General features: G+C 31.5%; 1 protein-coding gene across 2 annotated transcripts in view; it reads left to right on the top strand.

Moving 5' to 3' along the window:
- The window catches only part of LOC145293780 (protein lin-37 homolog), a 62919-nt gene that overhangs the window by 38887 nt on the left and 1002 nt on the right, over positions 1-23030 (top strand). For both annotated transcript variants that reach the window (XM_080140314.1, XM_080140313.1), the window contains 5 exons: positions 3819-3925; positions 9635-9807; positions 14478-14603; positions 17197-17270; positions 19142-19285. In XM_080140314.1, coding sequence (XP_079996440.1) covers positions 3819-3925; positions 9635-9807; positions 14478-14603; positions 17197-17270; positions 19142-19235 — 574 coding nt within the window. In that variant the 3' untranslated portion in view covers positions 19236-19285. The remainder of the gene's footprint in view (positions 1-3818; positions 3926-9634; positions 9808-14477; positions 14604-17196; positions 17271-19141; positions 19286-23030) is intronic.

The raw sequence follows: 23030 nt of genomic DNA on the forward strand, positions 1-23030 counted from the left end.
TCTGTTTTATTGTTGTCTTGTCAATTTTAATGTTTTTTATTGATTTATTTTTGTTACATTTTGTACAAGGCTTAAGGCTAACTTTTTCCACAGCTGTCCCAGAATTGTCTCAAAATGCTAATTTATTGTATTATTTACTGTATTAATACAGTAGAGTTGTCTTCCCCTCTCCAGTCATGCATCATAGAACTATAAATGCAGATGCCACATTTAATTCCACTATGGTCACACTCCCTGCCAGTACCTGATGATTGTTTACAGAAAATAATCCGTTTACGTTATTCTATCATACTTTATATTAATTCTGACCAAGCTGACTCTTCTAGATACGTCACACAGATGAGATAGGAGTATATTTTACTAAATCATAAATAATTACTATTACTCTCCCATCATTCACCACAAAACTTCAGCATATGGATTTTTTAAAAAAGATCAGTGTTTCATTTACATGTTTCATTACACTATTTTTATCTTATTACAGCTTTCCTATAGAAATAAGCACTGCTTCCCTTCACTTCAAATGATTATCCAAGCAATTTGATTCGTTCTTCAAATTCATTATTTGAATTAATGATTTATTTTTGCCAAAAACTGACAAAATCCATTACAGAAAAATCAACATGACGTCTACCTACGCATAATCATTTCTATATACATAACGGAATTAACTAGTTTATTATATAAAGAAATTTTGTGTTTCTTATTCTCCTGAACCAATTTATTGTATTTATAACTTCAAAAATATAATTAGTAAAAAATAAATTGTACAGATTGATGCAGCAAGCACTGTGAAATTTCCAAAGAGTCCCACTAGTAATCTTTGTAATGTAGTCGTTACATGTCAATACTCAGGACCTGCACATTGTATGCAGACAGTCACCAGGAAACAAAGACGAGGAAAGAATTTGACTCACTTTTTTTCAATTGAAACAGACATTTATTTACAGGTACTTCCAGAATAACGCCTTGTCTCTTGTTTAAAAGTCTTCTCATACTCCAATGTGCTTAACAAGACCCTACCGTATCGAACACGTGGTACTCTGTCTTTATCCTGTCATATTCAGAACACATCTTTCCTTGTCGCTTGTGAGCCACGTGTGTAACATGTCTATTTCCGCCCTTTTGTGTCTTGAACACGTCTCAGATGCACTTGAAATATCTTCTTCTCTGAACATGCGTGTCCTTTTTATCTCTGCTGTCTCATTACACGACTGGCTTGGTCATTTGCATGTGGCTGCTGTTGCTAACAAACGCATGTCTGTGCTCTGTTACATCTATAATTCTTAGTAACAACAATTTTGTACATGATGGTGCCTTGTGTTTTCTGGGCGGTCACTTCCTTTGAGTATAACTTTTTTTGCGTCTCAGAACGGTTACCTATTGTCGGATGAAGAATAGTTGCAGTTTTTGTTAGGAAATTTTCTTTTCATGGTTAATCATCATTGATACAAAAACCGAAATGTATAGCTATGATACATACTGTCCCCATGTACTGTGCAGAGAGAGAGAGAGAGAGAGGGGTGAAGGCTTAGGCTATTATTATTTCCGCTTCTTGGTTAACCCTTGCTGAAACAGAATTTAGTGTGTACTTTATATTAAAAAAAAATTGTTATATCTAAATGTGTGTAACATTTTTTTCAAACCTCTCCCCTTCTTTCACTTCATATAAATCCTCTTTTGTTTATTTCTTTATTTCTCTTTCTATATATCTCCCTATTCCTCCTCCTCTTTCCCCTCATCTCTCTATCCCTCCTTTCTAAATTTATTTTATTTAATTGTCAACTAGAAAAAAAAAAATTGTTAAAGAATTATTATATAATAACATTAAAAAATCACTCTAAATGCCCCCCCCCCCCTCCGACTAATTCTGTTACAGGTGACTCCCAAAATATGGATTTTTTTTTTTTTTTTTTTTTTTTTTAAGGAGGGAGAAGCAGGTGTCTATATTTTGTTCAAGGCAATAGTGAGAAAGAATATATCAGCTTTGTGGGTGTGTAGTTCCTGACTTTTAGCTGGACATACAAACACAGAACTTTTTCTTTCATATAATTAAATTCCTGGGACAGTGACAGGACTAAGTTAATCTCCAGCCGCTTGTTGCATGCATGCGTTGTAAGCAAAAATATTAATATTGTTTCTCATCTCACTGAGATTTTCTTTCCTTTTTTTTAAATTCTGAAATATTTCATGTTTTTTTTCCTTAATAATTATAAAATATTTCTTTTTCCCTTATTTTTTTTGTTCTTTTATAAATGAATCTACATGACTTTTAAAAAATTTTTATTTTCATTAAATAAAATCTATCTGATTTTTTTTTTTTTTTTTTTTTTTTTTGTTAATTCTACGATTCCACGATTATTTAAAATTTATTCAATAAATACAGAATTCAACGTGTGATAAAAAGTGTATAATTGGGACATCCAGAAGTTTCAGTAAATGTTCTTGTTGGATTTGCAGATTGGAAGAAGGCTCAAGGCATTCCCTTGAATAGTGGCAATGGAAAGGCGTTTTTAGAACCAAATCAATTAGCAATGCTGCTCAGTGTGGCACTTTATTAATAGACTCAGGTGATTAAAGATGTCCTGTATAGCAGTTTAATATAAATCTGTCAAGATAATCCATGTACTTTGATCACTTGCAGTCCTTAGCTGATGTTGCTAAATGTTTTTCGCTGATTCCATTTTTACATACTACCTTTTACTATCAGAATTATTGAAATCTTTTGAAAATAATTTTTATTCATTAGTTCTTTTTTTTAAACAAGAATTTGTAATTATTTGAACAATTGGATTCTTCTATTGGCTCAAATTTTTTTTTTTTTTTTTTTTAAGTTGATCTCCATACAGTCCCATTTTCACCATATTTTAGTTTAAGGTGACAACTTGTCATATCAAGGAAGATAACTTACCTCAAATTACAGAAAAATTGATCTCTCAAACGAAGAAACTAATTAAAATTTTTATTTATAAAAACAAAGATTTGGGGGAGATTTGTTTTGAAATGGGAAATAATTTTTTTTTTTTTTTTTTGTCTAGTTAGCAAAAAACAACTTTTCCATTAGAAGAAACAAAGAGAAACAACACAAATAAAACTTTAGTTTGTTAACATATTTTGGTAAATTTGTAGATTAAGTAATCACTGGCTCCTCCTCACCTCACACCTAAAAAAAATATTACTCTACTTTTAGCTGATTACATATGAATACCATGAAAAACGTGACAGAAAGAAGAAAAACAATTTAGAATGGGAGATCAATTTTGTATATAGATTTAACATAAAATGGTCTTCCATTTCTAGACTATTCTAATATTTTAGGACAATGAATTTTTTTTGTTTTTGCCACTAGCCTTCGGTTCTAGTGGCAAGATTGTAAAACCATACATAATCACCTAAAATATATATATATATATATATATATATATATATATATATATATATATATATAGACCCCTCCCTCAAATAACTACATTTGTTTTCTACTCTAATAATAGCTTTTTTTTTTCCTCAGGCTGATTGCCTTTGGAATTCTTTCTCCCTGTTTCCCTAACTGTGTATGAACATGTAGAAGTTTAGATGTAATGTCAACATTTTGCTGCACAACTCTCTATCCAAGTTATTCCCTTCCTCTATAAATCTAGACTCTATCACAGTAGCCCATTATGCTTCAGTACCAATATGCCTTGTTTGGGGTGAAAATGGAAAAATAGAATATGAATTTAATTTTTATTTTTACAAGATAAATTTGTAATTGTGAAATTTCATAGTGAGGTACACCCATCTGATGTTTTCTGTTTTGACGTATTTCTCTTTTGTAGATTCCCATCTCCGCAACAATCACCCAAGAAGGGTGGTTTTTCAAAAGTCAGCAGAAAAAGAAAAAGAAAGGAAGACTCTTCGGGTTCTGATGTCAACAAAATTCATTGTGAGTTTTCTCGCCATTGTTTATTGGATTTTTGATTTATGGCCTATAAATTCTTTTGGGGAGAAGTAAAACTGTACTTGATACCAGATATTTCAGATTTATAACCTTCAGCCACTATCAAATAGACTATTTCTCCTTTGTCAAACGGTCGTGACCAACGTTTTTAAGTTTAATTTAGATGGTTTCAAACTAACTGCATTGCAGATTAAGAAAAATTGCTGCTTGTGCAGTATGAGATTTTTTTTAAATGCGTTTTAGGTAATAAAAACTCTATTACACACTTATGTTATATTGAAATTAGTAAAAATTCCAAAAGTTATGAAAACCGATTGAGTAGAAAAATAAGTAAAAGTAAAATTTATAGCATTTTATCATATTTGTGGTGTTAAAGACTTAAAATCCAAGGGAGGTAACTACAGTCTTTAATTTTATAAGTTTTGGAATTTTAACTCCTTTCGACACATAATTATGTAATAGTGTCTTCAACTAAAATGCAATTTTAGTTAAAGACAATCACCCAAACAAAACCAATTTGCCTCCTCTCTTGCGGCTTGCTTTCACAAATGAATTTAGAAGTAATCTAGATGATGTAGAATCTTACGTCTTAGTAAACTCCTCGGATATCTTAGCAGTAAGTGAAATAAACTTACTCTTCAATCCCTTCTAACTACTGTTCACGATATCATAAAAAAACTTAGACACCTCCAAGGCGTGTAGGCTTGATCTCATCCCTGCTATACTAATTAAGAAATGCTCAGCTGAGCTAGCCCCCATGCTTTCCAAGCTCTACAATAAATGCCTTGCTGAATCTTACTTCCCTAATAACTGGAAGATGGGCCTTATGGTTCCAGTGTACAAGAATTCTGGTGAAAGGACTGACCTCAATTATTGCCCTATTAGTCTCCTCTTCCCTAAAATCTTTGAAACCTTAATTAATCAACCACTAGTCCACCACGTTGCAAAAGTAAATCTTCTCTCTGACAAATAGGATGGATTTAGGCAATGTCATTCTACATACATTTCCTCGACAAACTCGCTTAGCAATAAGATCTCACCTCTTTGTTGAGGTCCCTAAATGCCAGAAAGCTTTCTATTCTAATAGTTTCTTCCCTCAAACAGCTAGACTTTGGAATTCCCTTCCTGCTATTTGCTTCCCTGGCTGTACTGATATGCAGAAGTTTTAATGTAACGTAAACGAACATCTTGTTAATCTTTTTTCAGCATGGTCCCAAATATTAGCCCCTTATGTCCAAGTGGCGACATGCCTTGTTAGGGATGAACGCGAGTAAAAAAAAATAAATAAATAAAAATAATGATACTGCACAAGAACCGAATAATTAAAAAAAATAAAAAAATAAAAAATTTTTTTTTTTAATTATTCGGTAATGTTCAGTAAAAATTCCATTTTTACTTTGTATTTAATTTTCATTAAAAAAAAGATACCAGAAATTTCTAATAAATTTTAATTCTAAAATTTCACAAAAGATTTTGTGACTTTTTAAAAAAACTTATAAGCATTTGTTAAAAGATGAACAATCTACTTGGACTCCAATATATGTCCCCCCCCCCTCGCCAAACTCGCTTATGAGAAACACTCGTCTAGCTGAAAACACTATTAATAATTTTCCCCACTCTTTCTCTGTGCTTAAACCTAAATGTAGATTCCATGAACAAAGCTTCTTTCTTAGAACTGCACACCTGTGGAACTCTCTTCCGTTTGCCAGCTTTCCAGCTGACTACAATTTGGTCGTCTTCAAGTCCAACGTAAACAAGTTCTTGATGAACCGTCTCCTTAAGTAATCCAAGTTACTAAATTTCCACTACTAATGATTACTATTATATTGTCCCATTGACTACTGCACACCTATTTTGTTTCACTTACTGCTAAGATATCTGAAGAGCTTACGAAGACGTAAAATTCTACATCATCTAGATTACTTCTAAACTCAGATATATGTGAAAGTCGCCTCCAGGCCTTGATAAGTGGTGGCTCCTATGTCAAAAAAAAAAAAGAAAAAAAAAAATTTAAATCCAATTATAATTAAGGAAGTTATGACTATTTTTGTGCCTCAAACGTTTGGATATTTTCTCCTCTTTAAGACCATATGTGTTTTGTCACATTTTTTACACTACTTTTTCAGTAAAAATGCTATAGCTTTGTTAAAACATAAGATTAAGCAATGACATTTACCATGTAAGTGTATTTTTGTGCAAGGAATCAGAATATGCTACTGAAAATCTCCAAAAATTAATGGTTTCCAAATAATCTGCAGTAAATGCACATAAATATGCTGCAATTCCTTAAAAATGTCATGTATCCATCAAAAGAAAAGAAGTTAAAGAACTCAAAGCTGAATTGTAATGCATTATATGTACAAATAACTGAAATCGAAATCTAGGACTATTTAAAAATGAATATATTACAATATTTCTTTGGTATTATTGTAGATTAATACCTTCCGTTAACCCCCCCCCCCCTGATCTGACCACATCTCCAAAATATGTGATTTGTAGCTTTGTATGCAATTACATGTGAACACCTTGAAATACTTTAATGAAAGATAAAATTATTTTAGAATTTAATGTAAAATGATTCTCCATTTTGGGCAATTTCAGCATTTTAGGGTAGTTAACCATTTTTTTTTTTTTTTTTTAATATAGGAGATAAATCCTGTGCGCCTCTTTTTTCTGAAGACGATTGTGTGGTTTTAAGAGGTTCTTTGTGCAATTATAAGAGGGTGGGGAGGTTGGCACTCTGAGTTAATGATAGAGCTAAGGGAAATTATGTGTGAGCATCCTGAAGACTTGATAGAAACAAAACAAAGACAATTTTAAAATTTAGAGTGGCGGGTTGATTTCACATAAATTTAATGTAAAATAATGCATCATTTTGAGACCATTCTAGCGTTTTAGGACAGTTGACCAATTTTTTTTGTTGGAGATAAATCATGCACTTTTCTTTGAGAAAGAATCTGTTTTTAGACGCTTATATGTAGCTTACCGAGGAATTTTGTTTAAAGAAGGCCACTCATACCTAGAGGTAGGATTAAGGGAGTTATTTTTTTTTTTTTTTTATTTTGAAGAGGGCGTTTTACACCCATATTTACAGTTAGTGGTTGATAATTATTGGCTTTTGCAAATGCTATGCCTTAGATTTTGAACATCCAATTACTTTTAAACATGTAAACTTATATAAATGAGGGGTGTGAAACTTTACAAGAATTATGACCGACAAAAATAAATTTAATTTAAAATAAGTGACATCAATAACAGAAAATGTGACGTTTGGAAAAGTATTAAGTATTTTTTGCTCACCTATTTAATATAAAAAAAAAAAACACGTTTTGCTAAAGCTGGACAAATCGTTCACAAATTTTGGATGAATTTGATTTTTATTTTCAATTACATTTCTTGTCCGAGTGACACATTATTTAATTAAACTTTCCAGTTTAAGATGTTTTTTTATTTCTCTACCTGGACATCGAGCCAAGATCTCAGCGTAGTATTCTGATGCTACACTTCGCCTTTTCAATCCTCTGTCAGGGGAGGAGAAATCCTTCATGAACTGAGACAATTTTTATTTTTGTTCTATCCAGATTGCCCTTTTTGGGGAACTGGATTTTCCCCACATTAAAAACCGAGCTTGTGTCTAACTCTGTCCTTGTGGGGAGGCAAGTAAATAACTTCATTAGAAACTGAGCACCCTCTACAAATATTTAAATATTGATTTTTGCATTCCCCCCCCCCCATAATTGGGTAGATTAGTGTCCATTGGATTATCCGCTGAAAAAAATTGTAAAAAGGTAAAAAAAAAAATTGGAGGTAGAGGGGAGGTACTGCTTGCACACGTGAAGCAAAAAAATCATTTCACATTTTTGGTTGTTCAAAACACAGTTTAATTCACGGTTAAAAACTAATGCAATGGATAAAAGTGCATGCAAGTTACATATTTACAAAGCTTATTTTCTTATCTTTTCAACCATATAAATATTTTTAAAATAACGCCAAACTAGTTGGGACTGCTTTAATTATTAATATTCTGATAACCGAATAACTCTAATTAAACTAATTATGATCTGATAACAAAATAGCTGCAACTAAATATGTAAGAACATTACTATACATTAATACATCTACTTCAAATATATCCCTTTCACAAGACATATCAAAAGTTAAAAAAAAAAAAATACAGCATAGCTCCCAAGAATTTTGGAAAGTTTTTTCACGCTCTGAATTGCTGAAACATGAACTAAACTTCCTGCTAAGAAACTACATCCTTTAAACCCTCATGCTTTCCGGAATTTACCCCAAACTACACCGGATGTAGGTCTCCATGCACACCATAACTTGAACACTGTTTATATACAATTGTATATTATCTTATGCACTATACATGCACTTTTGATGCATTGTAGTGCACCTCCAGAGCACTGTATATTAGTATTGCATTATTATTTTATGCAATCGAATGACAAGTTTAATCCAATCAACCATTTGTTGAAATCTGCGAAATAGTCAGATTCAGACAAACAAATGAAATAATAAATCTAAGATTTCAAATTCTAAAAAAGAAAATAGCTTTCTTTTAAATCTTGTACCATCTGCATGTTTTTATTTTGTATTTTGCGGCATGTCAACCCTATTTTTATATTTATACACATTAGTGATGGAGTGATTCTTATATTTTTCCCGATTTTGATATAATTAATGATTTTGAATGTTTATAAATCTCTAAATATTTAACTATAAAATGGTTATTCCCCCCCTCCATTTACCATAAAAGCACATAGTAAATGCGCATATATTTTCTCAAACATAAAGCGCACAGTTTCTATAGAATTTAGTTTTATTGGTAGTTTAAAATCAAAAATTATTTGTTTTCTTAGTGGAAGATTTTGTTTTAAACAAAATCAAATACAAAAGATAATTAAAGGAATCGTTTTTTGTATTGGAAAATAGATAACAAAGTTTTCCAATTCTAATACCGCTTTAAATGTCCCAAAAGTTCCGATTTTTCTGTTTCCTGATTCTGATTCCAGTTGATCATCCCAACATTAATGCACATTTCCTTGACAGCTGTACTTTATTTTATCAGCTATTCATGCATTTTCAATGAATTTTTGAGCACTTTGCATGACTTTTATAATTTTTATTATGGAATAAGCTGGTCTACCCATTTAAAAAATAAATGGACTTACCCAGAGATAATAAATACAGTTTACATCTAACAGATTTGTGTATTCATTTACCATCCAGCCATGCCAAGTTGAGGTTCCAATATTGACAGTCCAACATAAACTAAGCTATTTCAGTACCTTTTTATATAGCAGGCTGAGACATTTGTTCTAGGTAATCCTCCTAGGCTTGGCCTCCTCTCTTTAAGGTAGTGTAAATTTATTGCTTACTGCTTGAGGTACTCCGACTGGGGAATGCCAACGGGGCTACCCAGGCAATTTTTAAAAAGTCGGTATGCTCCTTCTTTAGAGATGCTGACTTGACTCTACCCATCTTCTGATCTTGTCATGTGTTCCTGTAGTTGGAAGGAAGTAAATACTGCAATTCGTGGCAGTTATGGCCTCAGAATCATGATGTGTATTTCTATAACATACTTTTGTTAATTAGACCACTGTAATTATTTGGATTATTATTAGAATACAAAGCCACAACAATTTTCAAAGATTATATGTTAATGTTTTCTTTATTTTTCAGATACTTATGTAATGAAGCTATTTGATCGAAGTGTTGATCTCGCTCAGTTTCATGAGAATACACCCTTGTATCCGATATGTCGTGCTTGGATAAAAAATCAACCTCATAAAAAATCCTCTGACCATGAACGATCGCCCAGCCCAGATTTAGATGTAGAAGATATTAAAGATAAGGTAAAGCATCTCCTTTTTTTATTTATTTTTTTAATTTGGGCGATGAAAAGTGATGCATATTTTTCATGTTTTTTTTTTTTCTTTTAATTAAAATAAAACAGAATTCACTTTTTTTTTTTTTTATAATAATAAAAGGTGAAATCACAAAAACTTTATTATTTTTTTCTTTTTTATCTTGATTTTGATTTTTTTTCTTTTTCATCCTTGCTCTCACTTTTTTCTCCTTTTCTATTTACTTTTTTTTTCTCCTTTTCTATTTTTTACTTTTTTTCTCCTTTTCTATTTTTTACTTTTTTTCTCCTTTTCTATTTTTTACTTTTTTTTTCTCCTTTTCTATTTTTTACTTTTTTTCTCCTTTTCTATTTTTTACTTTTTTTTCTCCTTTTCTATTTTTTACTTTTTTTTCTCCTTTTCTATTTTTTACTTTTTTTTTCTCCTTTTCTATTTTTTACTTTTTTTTCTCCTTTTCTATTTTTTACTTTTTTTTTCTCCTTTTCTATTTTTTACTTTTTTTTTCTCCTTTTCTATTTTTTACTTTTTTTTTCTCCTTTTCTATTTTTTACTTTTTTTTTCTCCTTTTCTAGTTTTTACTTTTTTTTTCTCCTTTTCTAGTTTTTACTTTTTTTTTCTCCTTTTCTATTTTTTACTTTTTTTTTCTCCTTTTCTATTTTTTACTTTTTTTTTCTCCTTTTCTATTTTTTACTTTCTTTTTCTCCTTTTCTATTTTTTACTTTTTTTTTCTCCTTTTCTATTTTTTACTTTTTTTTTCTCTTTTTCTATTTTTTATTTTTTTTTTCTCCTTTTCTATTTTTTACTTTTTTTTTCTCCTTTTCTATTTTTTACTTTTTTTTTCTCCTTTTCTATTTTTTACTTTTTTTCTCCTTTTCTATTTTTTACTTTTTTTCTCCTTTTCTATTTTTTACTTTTTTTTCTCCTTTTCTATTTTTTACTTTTTTTCTCCTTTTCTATTTTTTACTTTTTTTTCTCCTTTTCTATTTTTTACTTTTTTTTCTCCTTTTCTATTTTTTACTTTTTTTTCTCCTTTTCTATTTTTTACTTTTTTTTCTCCTTTTCTATTTTTTACTTTTTTTTTCTCCTTTTCTATTTTTTACTTTTTTTTTCTCCTTTTCTATTTTTTACTTTTTTTTTCTCCTTTTCTATTTTTTACTTTTTTTTTCTCCTTTTCTATTTTTTACTTTTTTTTTCTCCTTTTCTATTTTTTACTTTTTTTTTCTCCTTTTCTATTTTTTACTTTTTTTTTCTCCTTTTCTATTTTTTACTTTTTTTTTCTCCTTTTCTAGTTTTTACTTTTTTTTTCTCCTTTTCTAGTTTTTACTTTTTTTTTCTCCTTTCCTATTTTTTACTTTCTTTTTCTCCTTTTCTATTTTTTACTTTTTTTTTCTCCTTTTCTAGATTTTTCTTTTTTTTTCTTCTTTCCTATTTTTTACTTTTTTTTTCTCCTTTTCTATTTTTTACTTTTTTTTTCTCCTTTTCTATTTTTTACTTTCTTTTTCTCCTTTTCTATTTTTTACTTTCTTTTTCTCCTTTTCTATTTTTTACTTTCTTTTTCTCCTTTTCTATTTTTTACTTTATTTTTCTCCTTTTCTATTTTTTACTTTCTTTTTCTTCTCTCTCCATCACATTTTGTCTTGCTTTGCTTTGCCTCTTGTTTTCCCTTTGTCTGAAAATATTAATTTCGTCATACTTCAAATGCTTCATTGAATAGGAAAGGTAGATTTTTGTTTCATCAAGAATTACTTTCTTGCCTACTTTAAAACATCAGTCGAGGCTGTCAGTATAAATACAAAAAAAAAAAAAAAAAAAAAAAAAAAAAGGCCAAATTACTAGAGCTTTGCATCCTTACCCTCCCCCCGTCCCAATTTGGTTTGATTTTACAAGAGTTATTCTAAAAGTAAAGACCTTCTATTTTTGTGTTATTTTTTAACTTAGAGTTATGAAGACGAGAGTGATACCATTAAAATGAGCGACCTTTTTTGCTCCAGAATCTGTTTTTCTTCATCGTCACCACCATTCTCAATGTACTTTGCCAGGAATTCAATGATGCATCTCTACTTCTTATGCACATCCATTACAGTGGTTGCTTTCTTAGTCTCAAATCATCAATATCTGCAACTTAGTGATGAAACTTTAAGGTTATGAATGCATAAGTTCAGTCATCATAACAATGCAATTTGCAATCCTCTCTGATCCATTTGGGTGGGGTGGAAAAAAAAAAAAAAAAAAAAAAAAAACTAGGAATGCCTCAGTCGTTATCAGTCAGAGAATTAAGATAGAAAAATCAAAAAGATGAGAAAGAAAATGGACATCTCTAATTTCTGGTGTGGAGAGCCAGTCTTGTAATAGAAGGGAATGGCAAATGAAATAATTCTATTGTATAGAAAAGAAAATTATCCAATTGCAAATATTAAATATACCAATCAAAAATTAGCATCAATCCAGTCAGAGAAGCTTTGAATTGTAAAGAATTCCAGTCAGGACCAGGAATGTTTTTTCTTGTCAAGACGAAAAGCTATGATTGAAAAACTCAAAAAGATTCAGTGTATTTTATACAGCGACTCTGATATCTGATTGGTTTGTTCTTATCCCTGGCTATGAATATAATTGTCCAAATCTTTGTGATCATACCTAATATTATTATGCCAAAAATTTTGCAACAAACGGACATCTAATTTCCAGGGATAAGTGCATATGTACACAGACACGACAGAAAAGAATAGACACCCATAGAAACAGTTTATTTCAATAAAGATAATTTATAGAACAAAATCAATAATCGTCTCAAATTTAATAACTAATACTTGGTTAACATTTTCTTTGCTGTTTTTAATGCTAGGCATAGTATTGATCAGTTGACGAATATCATTTTGGGTAATTTCTTGCCATGTCTGATGCAATAATGCTAAAAGTTCAGGCTGAGAAGATGTCTTTTTTATTTTTTCTCCCCGGAAGTTCCAGTCTAATATGTCCCAAAGGTTTTTAATTGGGTTCATATCCGAGGACCATGGTAGTTTATTAATCTCATTTTAGCTCAAAGTTTTGTAGCTTTAGCAGAGTGACAAGGAGCTCCGTCTTCCATAAATAGGGAGCTAACTCAGTTCATTTTATCACTTGAGAATATTGGTAGGAATCGTTCATATAAAATTGAAATGTATTCAGCAAAATTGATGCTTCTTTCGCACTCCACCAGATGTAATCGACCATCACTCCAAATTGCACCCGATACCATAGCTGAGAAACTCCCATGTTTCAGTATTGACTCCCTTGCTGAGGGAGTCTCCATACTCATACCCTTCCATTGTCAGGAAATAATGCAAATCGTGAGACTCATCAGCTTGTGTTGCAATGTCAGATGCTTTGCACCAAGGATCCTCTTCAACATTTCTTTTCACAAAATGCAAAGGACCCGGGTCATCTTCATGTTGATCCACAATTCGTCCTCGTAGAAATTCTGATAGGTTTGATGCTCCTTTGGTTCGTCGCATGCTTCAGTGTTGTTAGATGCAATTTTAATGAGATACTCTAACTTATTCTAGCACTATTTTTATCTATAAATATAAATAAGCATATATTAATCTTAGGAACAATATTTATCTTCATGTTTATTTTCTTTTCTGTCATGTCTGTGTATGAGACATTAGCTGTCAGAGGAAGAACGGTCACAGCAAGGGACAGAGAAGGTTCATGAATCGTGGGGTCAGTCTTAGCTGAAATCCTGAATTTCAAAGTTCAACATTAAGTGTATATAATGCTTGTGATTTTTTTTTTTTATGTATATAAACTGTTGACTATATCTTCGTACCTGGTACCTACCAACACTAAAATCTAGACCATAAAAAGAAGAGCACTGCAACACTTGCATTTGGGGTAAGGTACTCAGTCCGAGGCATAGGATATGACCTTAAACTATAGCCGATGGTAAGGCCCCAGCTTGCGGGCTTTGGGGAGTGTGGAGCCACCCTTTAATTGTCATTACAATGTCAGGTCTACTCTGATGAGTGGTAGTACGTGTTAGGGTCCTAACTATGGGTTAAATAGAAACCAACTTTTAAAAAAATATATTCTATTAAAAAAATTTTTCTTCCGAATCACTGGATTCGGCATTAAATAACCTGAAAAGGATTGATATGCCGTAAAACAACCAACCAACCGAGGCATAGGCACAGTTTCACAGAGGTATTTAATTTACAATTATTTGTTTTAAAACATCTCTCAAAACAAATAAAAATTAAATGTAAATAAATCAAACTTTTAATATCACATTCCTCACAAGATAAGCGAATGCCAGAAATAATCAACATTTGATTTTATTTATGGGATTTAAATTTCACCATTTTAATAAGCATCCAATTGATTTTAATGCATAACTGAATTTCGTTTTAATGACAATGTTATCCATTGAATTATTTTCTTTTCAGAAATGTAAATATTTTCTAACAAAAAATGAATTAATAGAGAATGAGGATAAGGAGTAAAATAAAACTAAAAGTAAAGACTACTCTGTAAAACTGTGTAGTGTAAGAACAATTCGTTTTTTAAAAAAAAAAAAAATAAAAAAAGTAACTGGTTCATTTCCATGATTCTGTAATCATTAAAAATGGTCTCACTATATTTGTGAACTGATTTTTTTTTTTTTTTTTTTTCTTTTGTAGAACATCCAGAAAACTACAAATATCTATGAATTGCCTCCACCAATTAAATCCGAAAATAACCTGTTTCCAAAACTGCAGATTCCTGTACCACCTTCGAAAGCTCATTCGACACTAGACATATATGCTGTAAGTTAATTTCTTTTAATGAACTTTGTTGGGGTGCAAAACTCCTCGAAAGTTAAATTTCTGTTGCCACTGTATGCCAGAATTAAATCTGCTGGCATCCTTTTCTGCTCGACTGAAGACAGTCTTTAATTCCATTCTTTGTAGGTAAGCATAGAAAATCTGTTACCATCCTGGTTGCCAACTGCTGAAGTTCGTCTAGAATAATATTTTTAAATTCAAATGTCCGTTAAAACGGTTTAATTATTGATATTAAAGTTGACCTGAGATTATTAAAACAGACATGTTCAAAGAAGCATAATAATACAGGGTGGAACGCTAAAAGTATCGTCCTAAAGAAAACAATATTACATTATTTATTTTAAAACTTTTATTGAAAAAATCAATTCAAGTAACTTGATTATGTAGTAGAGCTGACATTTATTCAATGTAGCCACCTTCTAGCAACAATCACCACCTCAGTATGGATTTGGAACTGGGAGCATGTCTTTTCCACAACTGCCGCCAGGAGCTCAGCAAATACTCAGCGGATGGCGGCAATCAGGCTGACTTTGGTGTTGTGGGAGGTCATGTTGGTGATGTTCTTGACATATGACCAAACGAAGTAGTCCAACGGGTTCAGGTCGGGGGAGAAGGGGTTGCAACGAGAAAAGAGTACAAAGTCGTAGCACTCCTTCTGAAACTCTTTGGACTTTGGACGCCAAGTCCTGCTGCCACACCCATGGTCTGCCAGGGACTACCTGATTGCACTAGGGGATCACCACATTCTTCAGCACAGGTACACTTTGGTGTTGACTTTCAAGCCGCGTTCGAAGATGTAAGTCCTCACTTGAAATTACATCAAAGACCACAACCGTGACCGGAAACTGTTTTTATCACTCCGGGTACATACCTGTTATTCGTGGCAATGTAGCGATGCATTTTGAGGGTGCTAGCAATGGTCATGTTGTCGTAACTTGGATTGGTAGAGAGCATGAGTTGTACAACGGCACATCTCTGATCTCACTTGTTGAACATTGTGCCACTTTCAGACATGATAGAAGGCTCCTATTGCACCTGGGATTTGTACACAATTGGCCAACTAGTAGATGGTCTGCAGCAAAAAAAAGGAAGCCGGTTTTCATCGGATGGAAATGGAATCATGTGGTCTTTTCTAGGGCGACAATGTTATCGTTTCACTCTGTAAATAGACATAAAATTATTGATTAAAACAGGAGACATAATATTAAAAAATTTTCTAAGTTTCTAACATTTTTTTTTTTCTTTTTTTAATCTTTTTTTATATATTTTAATATTTTTTTTAAAATCTTTTTTTTTTATATATCACTCAATAAGTCTCATACTTCACTAATAGTGCATGAACTTTTAAGCAAAAATCAAATTTATTCATAAGCATGGTCTCCTTCTTTTCTAACAATTCAATGCCTTTTTTTTTTTTTTATAGAACTTCATTAAATCCAAATTTCTTTTCCTGGAACATCCTTTTAAGGTCTATAAACAGCAAGTAGTCGCTGGAGGCTAGACCTGGAGAATAATAGTGTCTGTGCAGAAGCAATTCAAAGTACAATAAATTAAACTTTTAATATCACATTCCTAACAAAATAAGCTAATGCTAGAAAAAAAAAATGTAGTTTAGCCATTTTTGTCATACTGTTCATTGTTTTGATAAAAAAGCACTTTATTCATCTTCATTTGTGGACAATTTTGGTCAATTTCTTCAAATGCACCAGTAATGCTATGTAATATTCGCTATTGATATTTTTTTTCCTTTATCAACGTAATCTATGCACAAAATATCTTGTATATACCAAAATGTGGAAATCAAAACCTTACTTACTGATATTTGCATCATTGGTCGCTTTGGATGGCTTTCACCTGCTGCTGTCCGCTCGGGTGACTGCCAATTTTACTCTGAAGTAAAGTGATGAGCTTTCTCGTATTTTCAACTCATTTACAAGCAAGTTTTTTTTTTTTTTTTTTACATTTTAATAGCTGATTTATTTTTATATATCTTAACTCTCAAACTGAAATATCTTCACAAAATTGAATGCCACAAATACATTTTCTATAAAAAAATGCCATGTTATACATAATTTATTGAAGGCTAATAACAATGCAGAAATGACATTATCCTCTTATGTCATCTCCTATTTCACATATCACTTAATCGTAAAATACTTGATGCTACTAGACCAGGCTATTTGAAAAGATACAAAACTTGAATGTTATTGTTTTTTTTTTCTTTTCTCTTTGTAAAACTCAATCATGTTCTGCAAATTCTGAAACAAAAACAGCACTTTTCTTCTAGCAAATAATAAAACCAAACATTATGAATAAATATTTGAAGTTATAAAGCACTTGAAACATAAAAACATCTACTAAAATTACTGGATTCAGTATTAAATTAATCAAAAAGGGTTGATATGCCATAAAATAAAACCATCATACCAAACAGTATTAATAAATATTTAAAGATATAAAGAACTTGAATCATAAAACAGCTAAATATTTATAAAATAGGCATTTTTTTTTTAATATGATTATTAAGCATCAAACCTTTTTGTATTTTCAAAACCTTTTTTTCACTGTTTTTCAGAATCCTGATAAAGCCCCTCCTGCCAAAAAACTTATGTCAAATCACATGGCTCATTGGAAAAGAGTCCGAAATAAGTAAGTTGCAATCAAGTGGTTATGCGTAACTATTTCAAATCCAATAACGTTTGGGCCATTTTAGAAATGGCTTTTTTTCCTGATGACTGAGGAATGACTAATGTCTTGTGCAATTCTAGGAAGGCCAACCTCCTAGGTTGTTGCCTCCCATCTTTCGATGGTAGTTAGCTTATTGCTTACTGTCTGAGGTGAACCTACTGGGGAATGCTGATAGAGCTGTTCAAACAATTTTTACCCTCTTTAGGGGCAGTGGCTTCACTCTCCCCCACTTTTCAAACTTGTCATTTTTTTCTGCCGTGAGAAAGAAATTAAAACTATCTCATATATGCAAGGAGTATACAATATTTGTTGTCTGTAACATTATTGTCTAGAAAAAAAATAACACAATTTTATTTATTCATTATTTAATGGAAATCACTCCAGACAAGGTATGAAGCCACTTGATAAAAGGAGCTAAAGAGATTTATTCATCAAACTTGGATGAGTTTGTCTTTATGATTTTTTTTCTGTCAATTTTATTTAATTAGTCCACTTTTAACTTGGATGACAGCCTTAGAACTGATCTTAGGCTATCATCAGTGTCTCTTGATTTGATCTCTAAATCCTTTTTTTTATCTACCACACATACAGCTTTTTGAAGAAAAAATTCAAATTAGATACACATTGATAAATTGTGATAGACTTTTTATAACATGTGAAAAAACCCCTTTAATTCCTACTTTTTTGGATGACAAAACAAAGCAATCGATAGCTGAAATATGTTTGGTATGTTAGGCAATAAAACTTACTTGTCAAACTTCCTTGGTCATTTGTTTGTTTTTTGAGTATTAAAAAAAATTTTATTGTGTACATAACAAAAGTTTAATCCTTTTTATGAGATAAAGTATTATTGCAGAAAAGAATCAATTTTTTTTTATTTTTTAAAACAAAATCACAGCTAATAAATATAATGTTCAAACGAACTGTATATTTTTATTAATGGTAATGGAAAAGTATTCATACAATTTCAAACTATTTGATCAATCCATGTTTTCACTATGGATAGAAATGATATGAAAATGATATAATGGATGTATAATGTGAGTCTTAAAGACAGACTTAGAGCTAATGATCTCAAAGATATATTAAATCTGGACAGTAAATGTGTTCAGAACAGGAGACTTTAATGGTATGGGCACGTTGAAAGAATAGAATAGGTTAGTAGATGCAAAATCGTAACAAATTCAGTTTACAGGAGAACGCCAAGAAAATGATGAAGTATATGATAAGGATGGGTTTGAGAGAAAGAAGGATAAATAAAGCCAGAGATACATTAGCTTGGAAGTGAATTTTTAAAAGTCGTTCAACAGATGTTATCATATTTAGGCTGGTGAATTTCTGTACCATTTATAAGCTTCTTGATAAGGTGCAGAAGCATATCTGTAATTTGATCGTCCCCACTATTCTTCTCTACAACCTCTCTCTCACAAACATGATGGTGCTAGTCTCAGTCTTTTCTACAAATATTATTATGGCATATGTTACTCATAATTGTCTGGTCTATTCCTGCTTCCTTTGTTCCAGCTCGTTTGACTTATTGATCTAGTGGTCTCCATCAATTCGCTGTTTTAATACCTCATTGTAACACAACTTGCTATTCCAGTAGCTTCTTTCCAAGAACTGCAAACTTGTGGTCCCTTTAAGACTAAGCTTAATAGGCATCCCCTGTCTTTGCGATAATCATATTTTGTTCTTGTTAGCTCCTTAAATCAAATGGCTTCATACCTTGTCTGGACTGATTTCCATAAAAACAGAACCCCAAAAAAAAGACACAAATATGATGTCGATGACTTAAGAGTCTTGTTTAATATAAAATTTTTTTGCTTTTTTAGGTGGAAAGAAATCTCTCGCCAAAAAGAGTTACGTTTTAGTCCAAGTCTCATCATTTTGAAAGAAATGTTTGACCGCCATTGCAAGGATTCATAATTGTAGGCAATATTTTGAAACATTTTCAGCACAATTCTACGGGCATTCAGGTAGGTTTTTGTTTACTTTCACATCAGTTTATAAGAAGTTTGAAGATCTGAACTTGGTTTTTTGCTGTTTCATACAAACAAGGTTGGTCCTCTCCCCATCACCCACTCTTTGTTTCTTATCCTCCTTCTTTATTTCTTTTCCACACACTCTCTCTTCATCTCCCTATCTTTTGTCTCCATTTTTTCTCTTTTAATTATTTGCATCCTTCCATTACAAAGTAAATGGATTTCACAAAAGTCTGAATACATTGTGATATCATAATACCTTCTCTCTCTCTTAATTATTTACATTGTTACATTTCTCTCACCACTTATGATGAGGCAATATGGGAAATTTGGTATGTGTAGAATGTTACAAGAAAATTAAAAAAATCTATATATCTATGAAAGTGTGTGTGTGTGCACGCGCGCATGTGCATTTCCCTACCAAATTACTTTGTCAATTTTCAGTCTACAGACTCGAGATTGACATAAGTGATATTGAGATTTGTGAAAATCTTTTTAATTGGTTTTTGGCCAGAAATTTGCCTGTCAAAGTTCATTGATTTGACTTTTGAAAATTCTACCAAACTCCATCAATTTTAGGTCTAAACACTTGAAATTTTAGATGTAGGTTCCTTGGACATAGATCAAACTTTTTAACTTGATTTGAGCCCAAAACAAATGTTATGGGGTCAAAATTGGGGTCAAAGTTAAAAAAAAAAAAAAAAATTTGACCTCTCAGCAAATTTTGAGTCTAAACATTTGAAATTTTACATAGTGTATTCAGACATACAGCAAGCTTTTTAATCAGTTTTGGGGCGAAAATTTGGCTGCCAAGAGGTGAAAGTTGAAAGAGTTGATCTTTGCAGACTCTACCAAACTCCTCTGCCAATTTTGAGTCTAAACACTTGAAATTTTAGATGTAGGTTACCTGGACATGAGTCAAACTTTTTAATATATATATATATATATATATATATATATATATATGCACATAAAGTTATGAACAGTACATAGAGACCAAGCAACAAAGCTGGGCTGAACCGCTAGTATATAATAGATCCCAAACAAGTCTTACATTACAATCCCAATGACAAGCCCCAATTTATGCTACAATCTCCAGATTAAATGGGCTCCATTTCCGGGACAATATGTAACAAAGTGACTGAAGTTGTAAAAAAAAAAAAAACAGGAATTTAAAATCTATTGAATAAGAAAACGATTCTTATTTGGTTAATTTAGGAGAAAATATAAAATATCTAATGGGTCCAATAGATTAGTCCGAATGGATGACCGTAAATGATTATGATGGGCAAATCGACGAAAGACCTGAGTGAGTTTAGCTGAGATCCTAAACTTGAAAGATAGAAATTTAGATATAGACACTAGCAACAGAGCCCCAATGGCACACATACATCTTCAACAAGTCTTGTATACAATGTATATCTCTGTTTATTGTATATGTAACTGTTCTGTTGGGGGGGGTACATATTTTTGTGTACAGGGTCTATATAATGTGGCATGTATATTCTTGTGTGGTGTCTGTATAATTGACATGGCCGTGATCATTTGTCGTTGTGTGTGCACATGTGTGTAGACAGTCGTAGGTGTGTGTGTGCACAGACAGTCGTAAGTGTGTGTGCACGTGTGTAGACAGTCGTGTGTGTGTGTGTCACCTATAAGGAGATCTTAAGACATATACCTTTTTCTCCTGTCAGTACACCCTCGCAATGATACATGCTCTCAAAAACACAACTTGATATTGTTTGGATAAAGTCTTTATTTTAGATTTTCCCTTGTTTCCTGAGAAGCCTCTGCATTGTTGAATCGATTCCCATCTCTTCTTTTTCTGTTTTTCTCATCCTGAATCAAGATTCTCTAATTCTGATTGACTGATTCTAGTTTGACTAAAGAACTCTCTAACTCTTTGACTGTCTGACTGCGATTCCCCTAACTGACTAGAAATGCCTGTGAGTCCTCTATTATGTGTGGGGTGATAAATCCTGTCAACACAACTTGCACTGACTTGCCTCGCGACCCCAACTAGCACGCAGGTGCAACACATCTGTGAACTGAAGTTAAGGAGTTTGAAACCTGTCAAGTATTAAGTTTTCGACTGCTCTACACTTAACTTGAACACAAACAAGTTGGTTCAAGCTAGTACCACTTTAATGCGTCATCAACACACAACAGCTTATGAACTGAGTAAAAGGTATATGTCTTAGAATCTCGTATGTGACACACACACACACACACACAACGACTAATGATCTCGGCAATGACGACATTGAAAGTCTTAAATAAGAACAAACTACTTTTTATTTCTAAAATGACATTTTATTTAAAACCTCATACTAACAGCTTTTTTAATTAAATTTTTAATAATTTCTTATTTTGGTTGTGTCACTTTTAGTACTGCTGATTGTTGATATATCTTCAGAGGTCTGGCATTAACGTCAAAGAAAAAATAAATCCTAAGCTAAACTTTTTGGTTCCCATTCTCGGTGATGGCACAAGTCTTTTAATTTTTTAAAGTTTTATATCATTACTATATATTGGATATAATAATAAATACGAAATCTGCAATAATCAAAATCTCATATTTAAGCGTATTTTATGACTGGGCAATGCCAAGCATCCTGCTAGTCTACAATAATACCAAAGAAATATTGAACTATATTCATTTTTGAACAATCCTAGATTTAATCTTTTTATACATAAAATGCATTACAATTTGACTGAATTTTATAACTTTTTTTTTTTTTTAATGGATACTTGGAATTTTTAAGGAATTGCAGCATATTTATATGCATTTACTGCAGATTATTTGGAAAGCATTCATTTCTGGAGACTTTCAGTAGTATATTCTGATTCCTAGCACAAAAATACACTTATATGACAAATTTCATTGATAATTCTTGTGTTTTAATAAAGATATAATATTTTTACTGAAAAAATAGTGTAAAAAAATGTGATAAAACGCATATGGTTTTAAAGAGGAAAAAATATCCAAACATGTGAGGCACAAAAATAGTCATAACTTTTTTAATTTTAATCGGATTAAAAAATTTGAAGATTCTTTCTAAGCTCAAGTGCTTTCTATGTATGCCATTAAGATATTTTAAGCCATTTCAATTTTTTCATGTGTATTGCTAATTTTAGAATCAATGAAAAAAATCTTAATTTTGTGGTGAGAAAGCATTGTTTTCTGGTGGAAAAAAGCAATACTATTCAAACAAAGCAATGGTTTGGTAAGTGTTATTCGGAATCTGAAAAAGAAGTATGATGTAGCAAAAGAGTTGAAGGATATCAGAATCTTGTGAATTCACCATTTCACATGAACATCTGTTGATAAAAAGCTCAAAGCAACGATGCATCAATGAATCAGTTGTGCTGAAACAGTTTGTAACTGTTTTATGAAAGTTTTGCAACTGTTTCAGCACAGAAAAAAGGAATTTTGTTTCACTGTTGATGTGGACTGTGGATGAAACATGGATCTACCATTTCAATCCAAAGTGGCAGTCAGCTGAGTGGACAGCAGCAAGTGAAATCTGTACAAAGACCAAGGACTCAAACATCAGCAGGCAAGGTTTTGACCTCCGTATTTTGTGATGTGAAAGATATTTTGTGCATCAATTATATTAAAAAAAAAAAAAAAAAAAAAAAGAAAACATCAATAGACAATATTATATGGTGTTATTGGTGCGTTTGAAGGAGAGAAAAAAATCAGCAAACACAGCCACAAATGAAAAAATATAAAATG

Source organism: Euprymna scolopes, chromosome 15 (genome assembly GCF_053919585.1).
Source record: "Euprymna scolopes isolate OS-2025 chromosome 15, ASM5391958v1, whole genome shotgun sequence".
Taxonomy (NCBI): Eukaryota; Metazoa; Mollusca; class Cephalopoda; order Sepiida; family Sepiolidae; genus Euprymna; species Euprymna scolopes.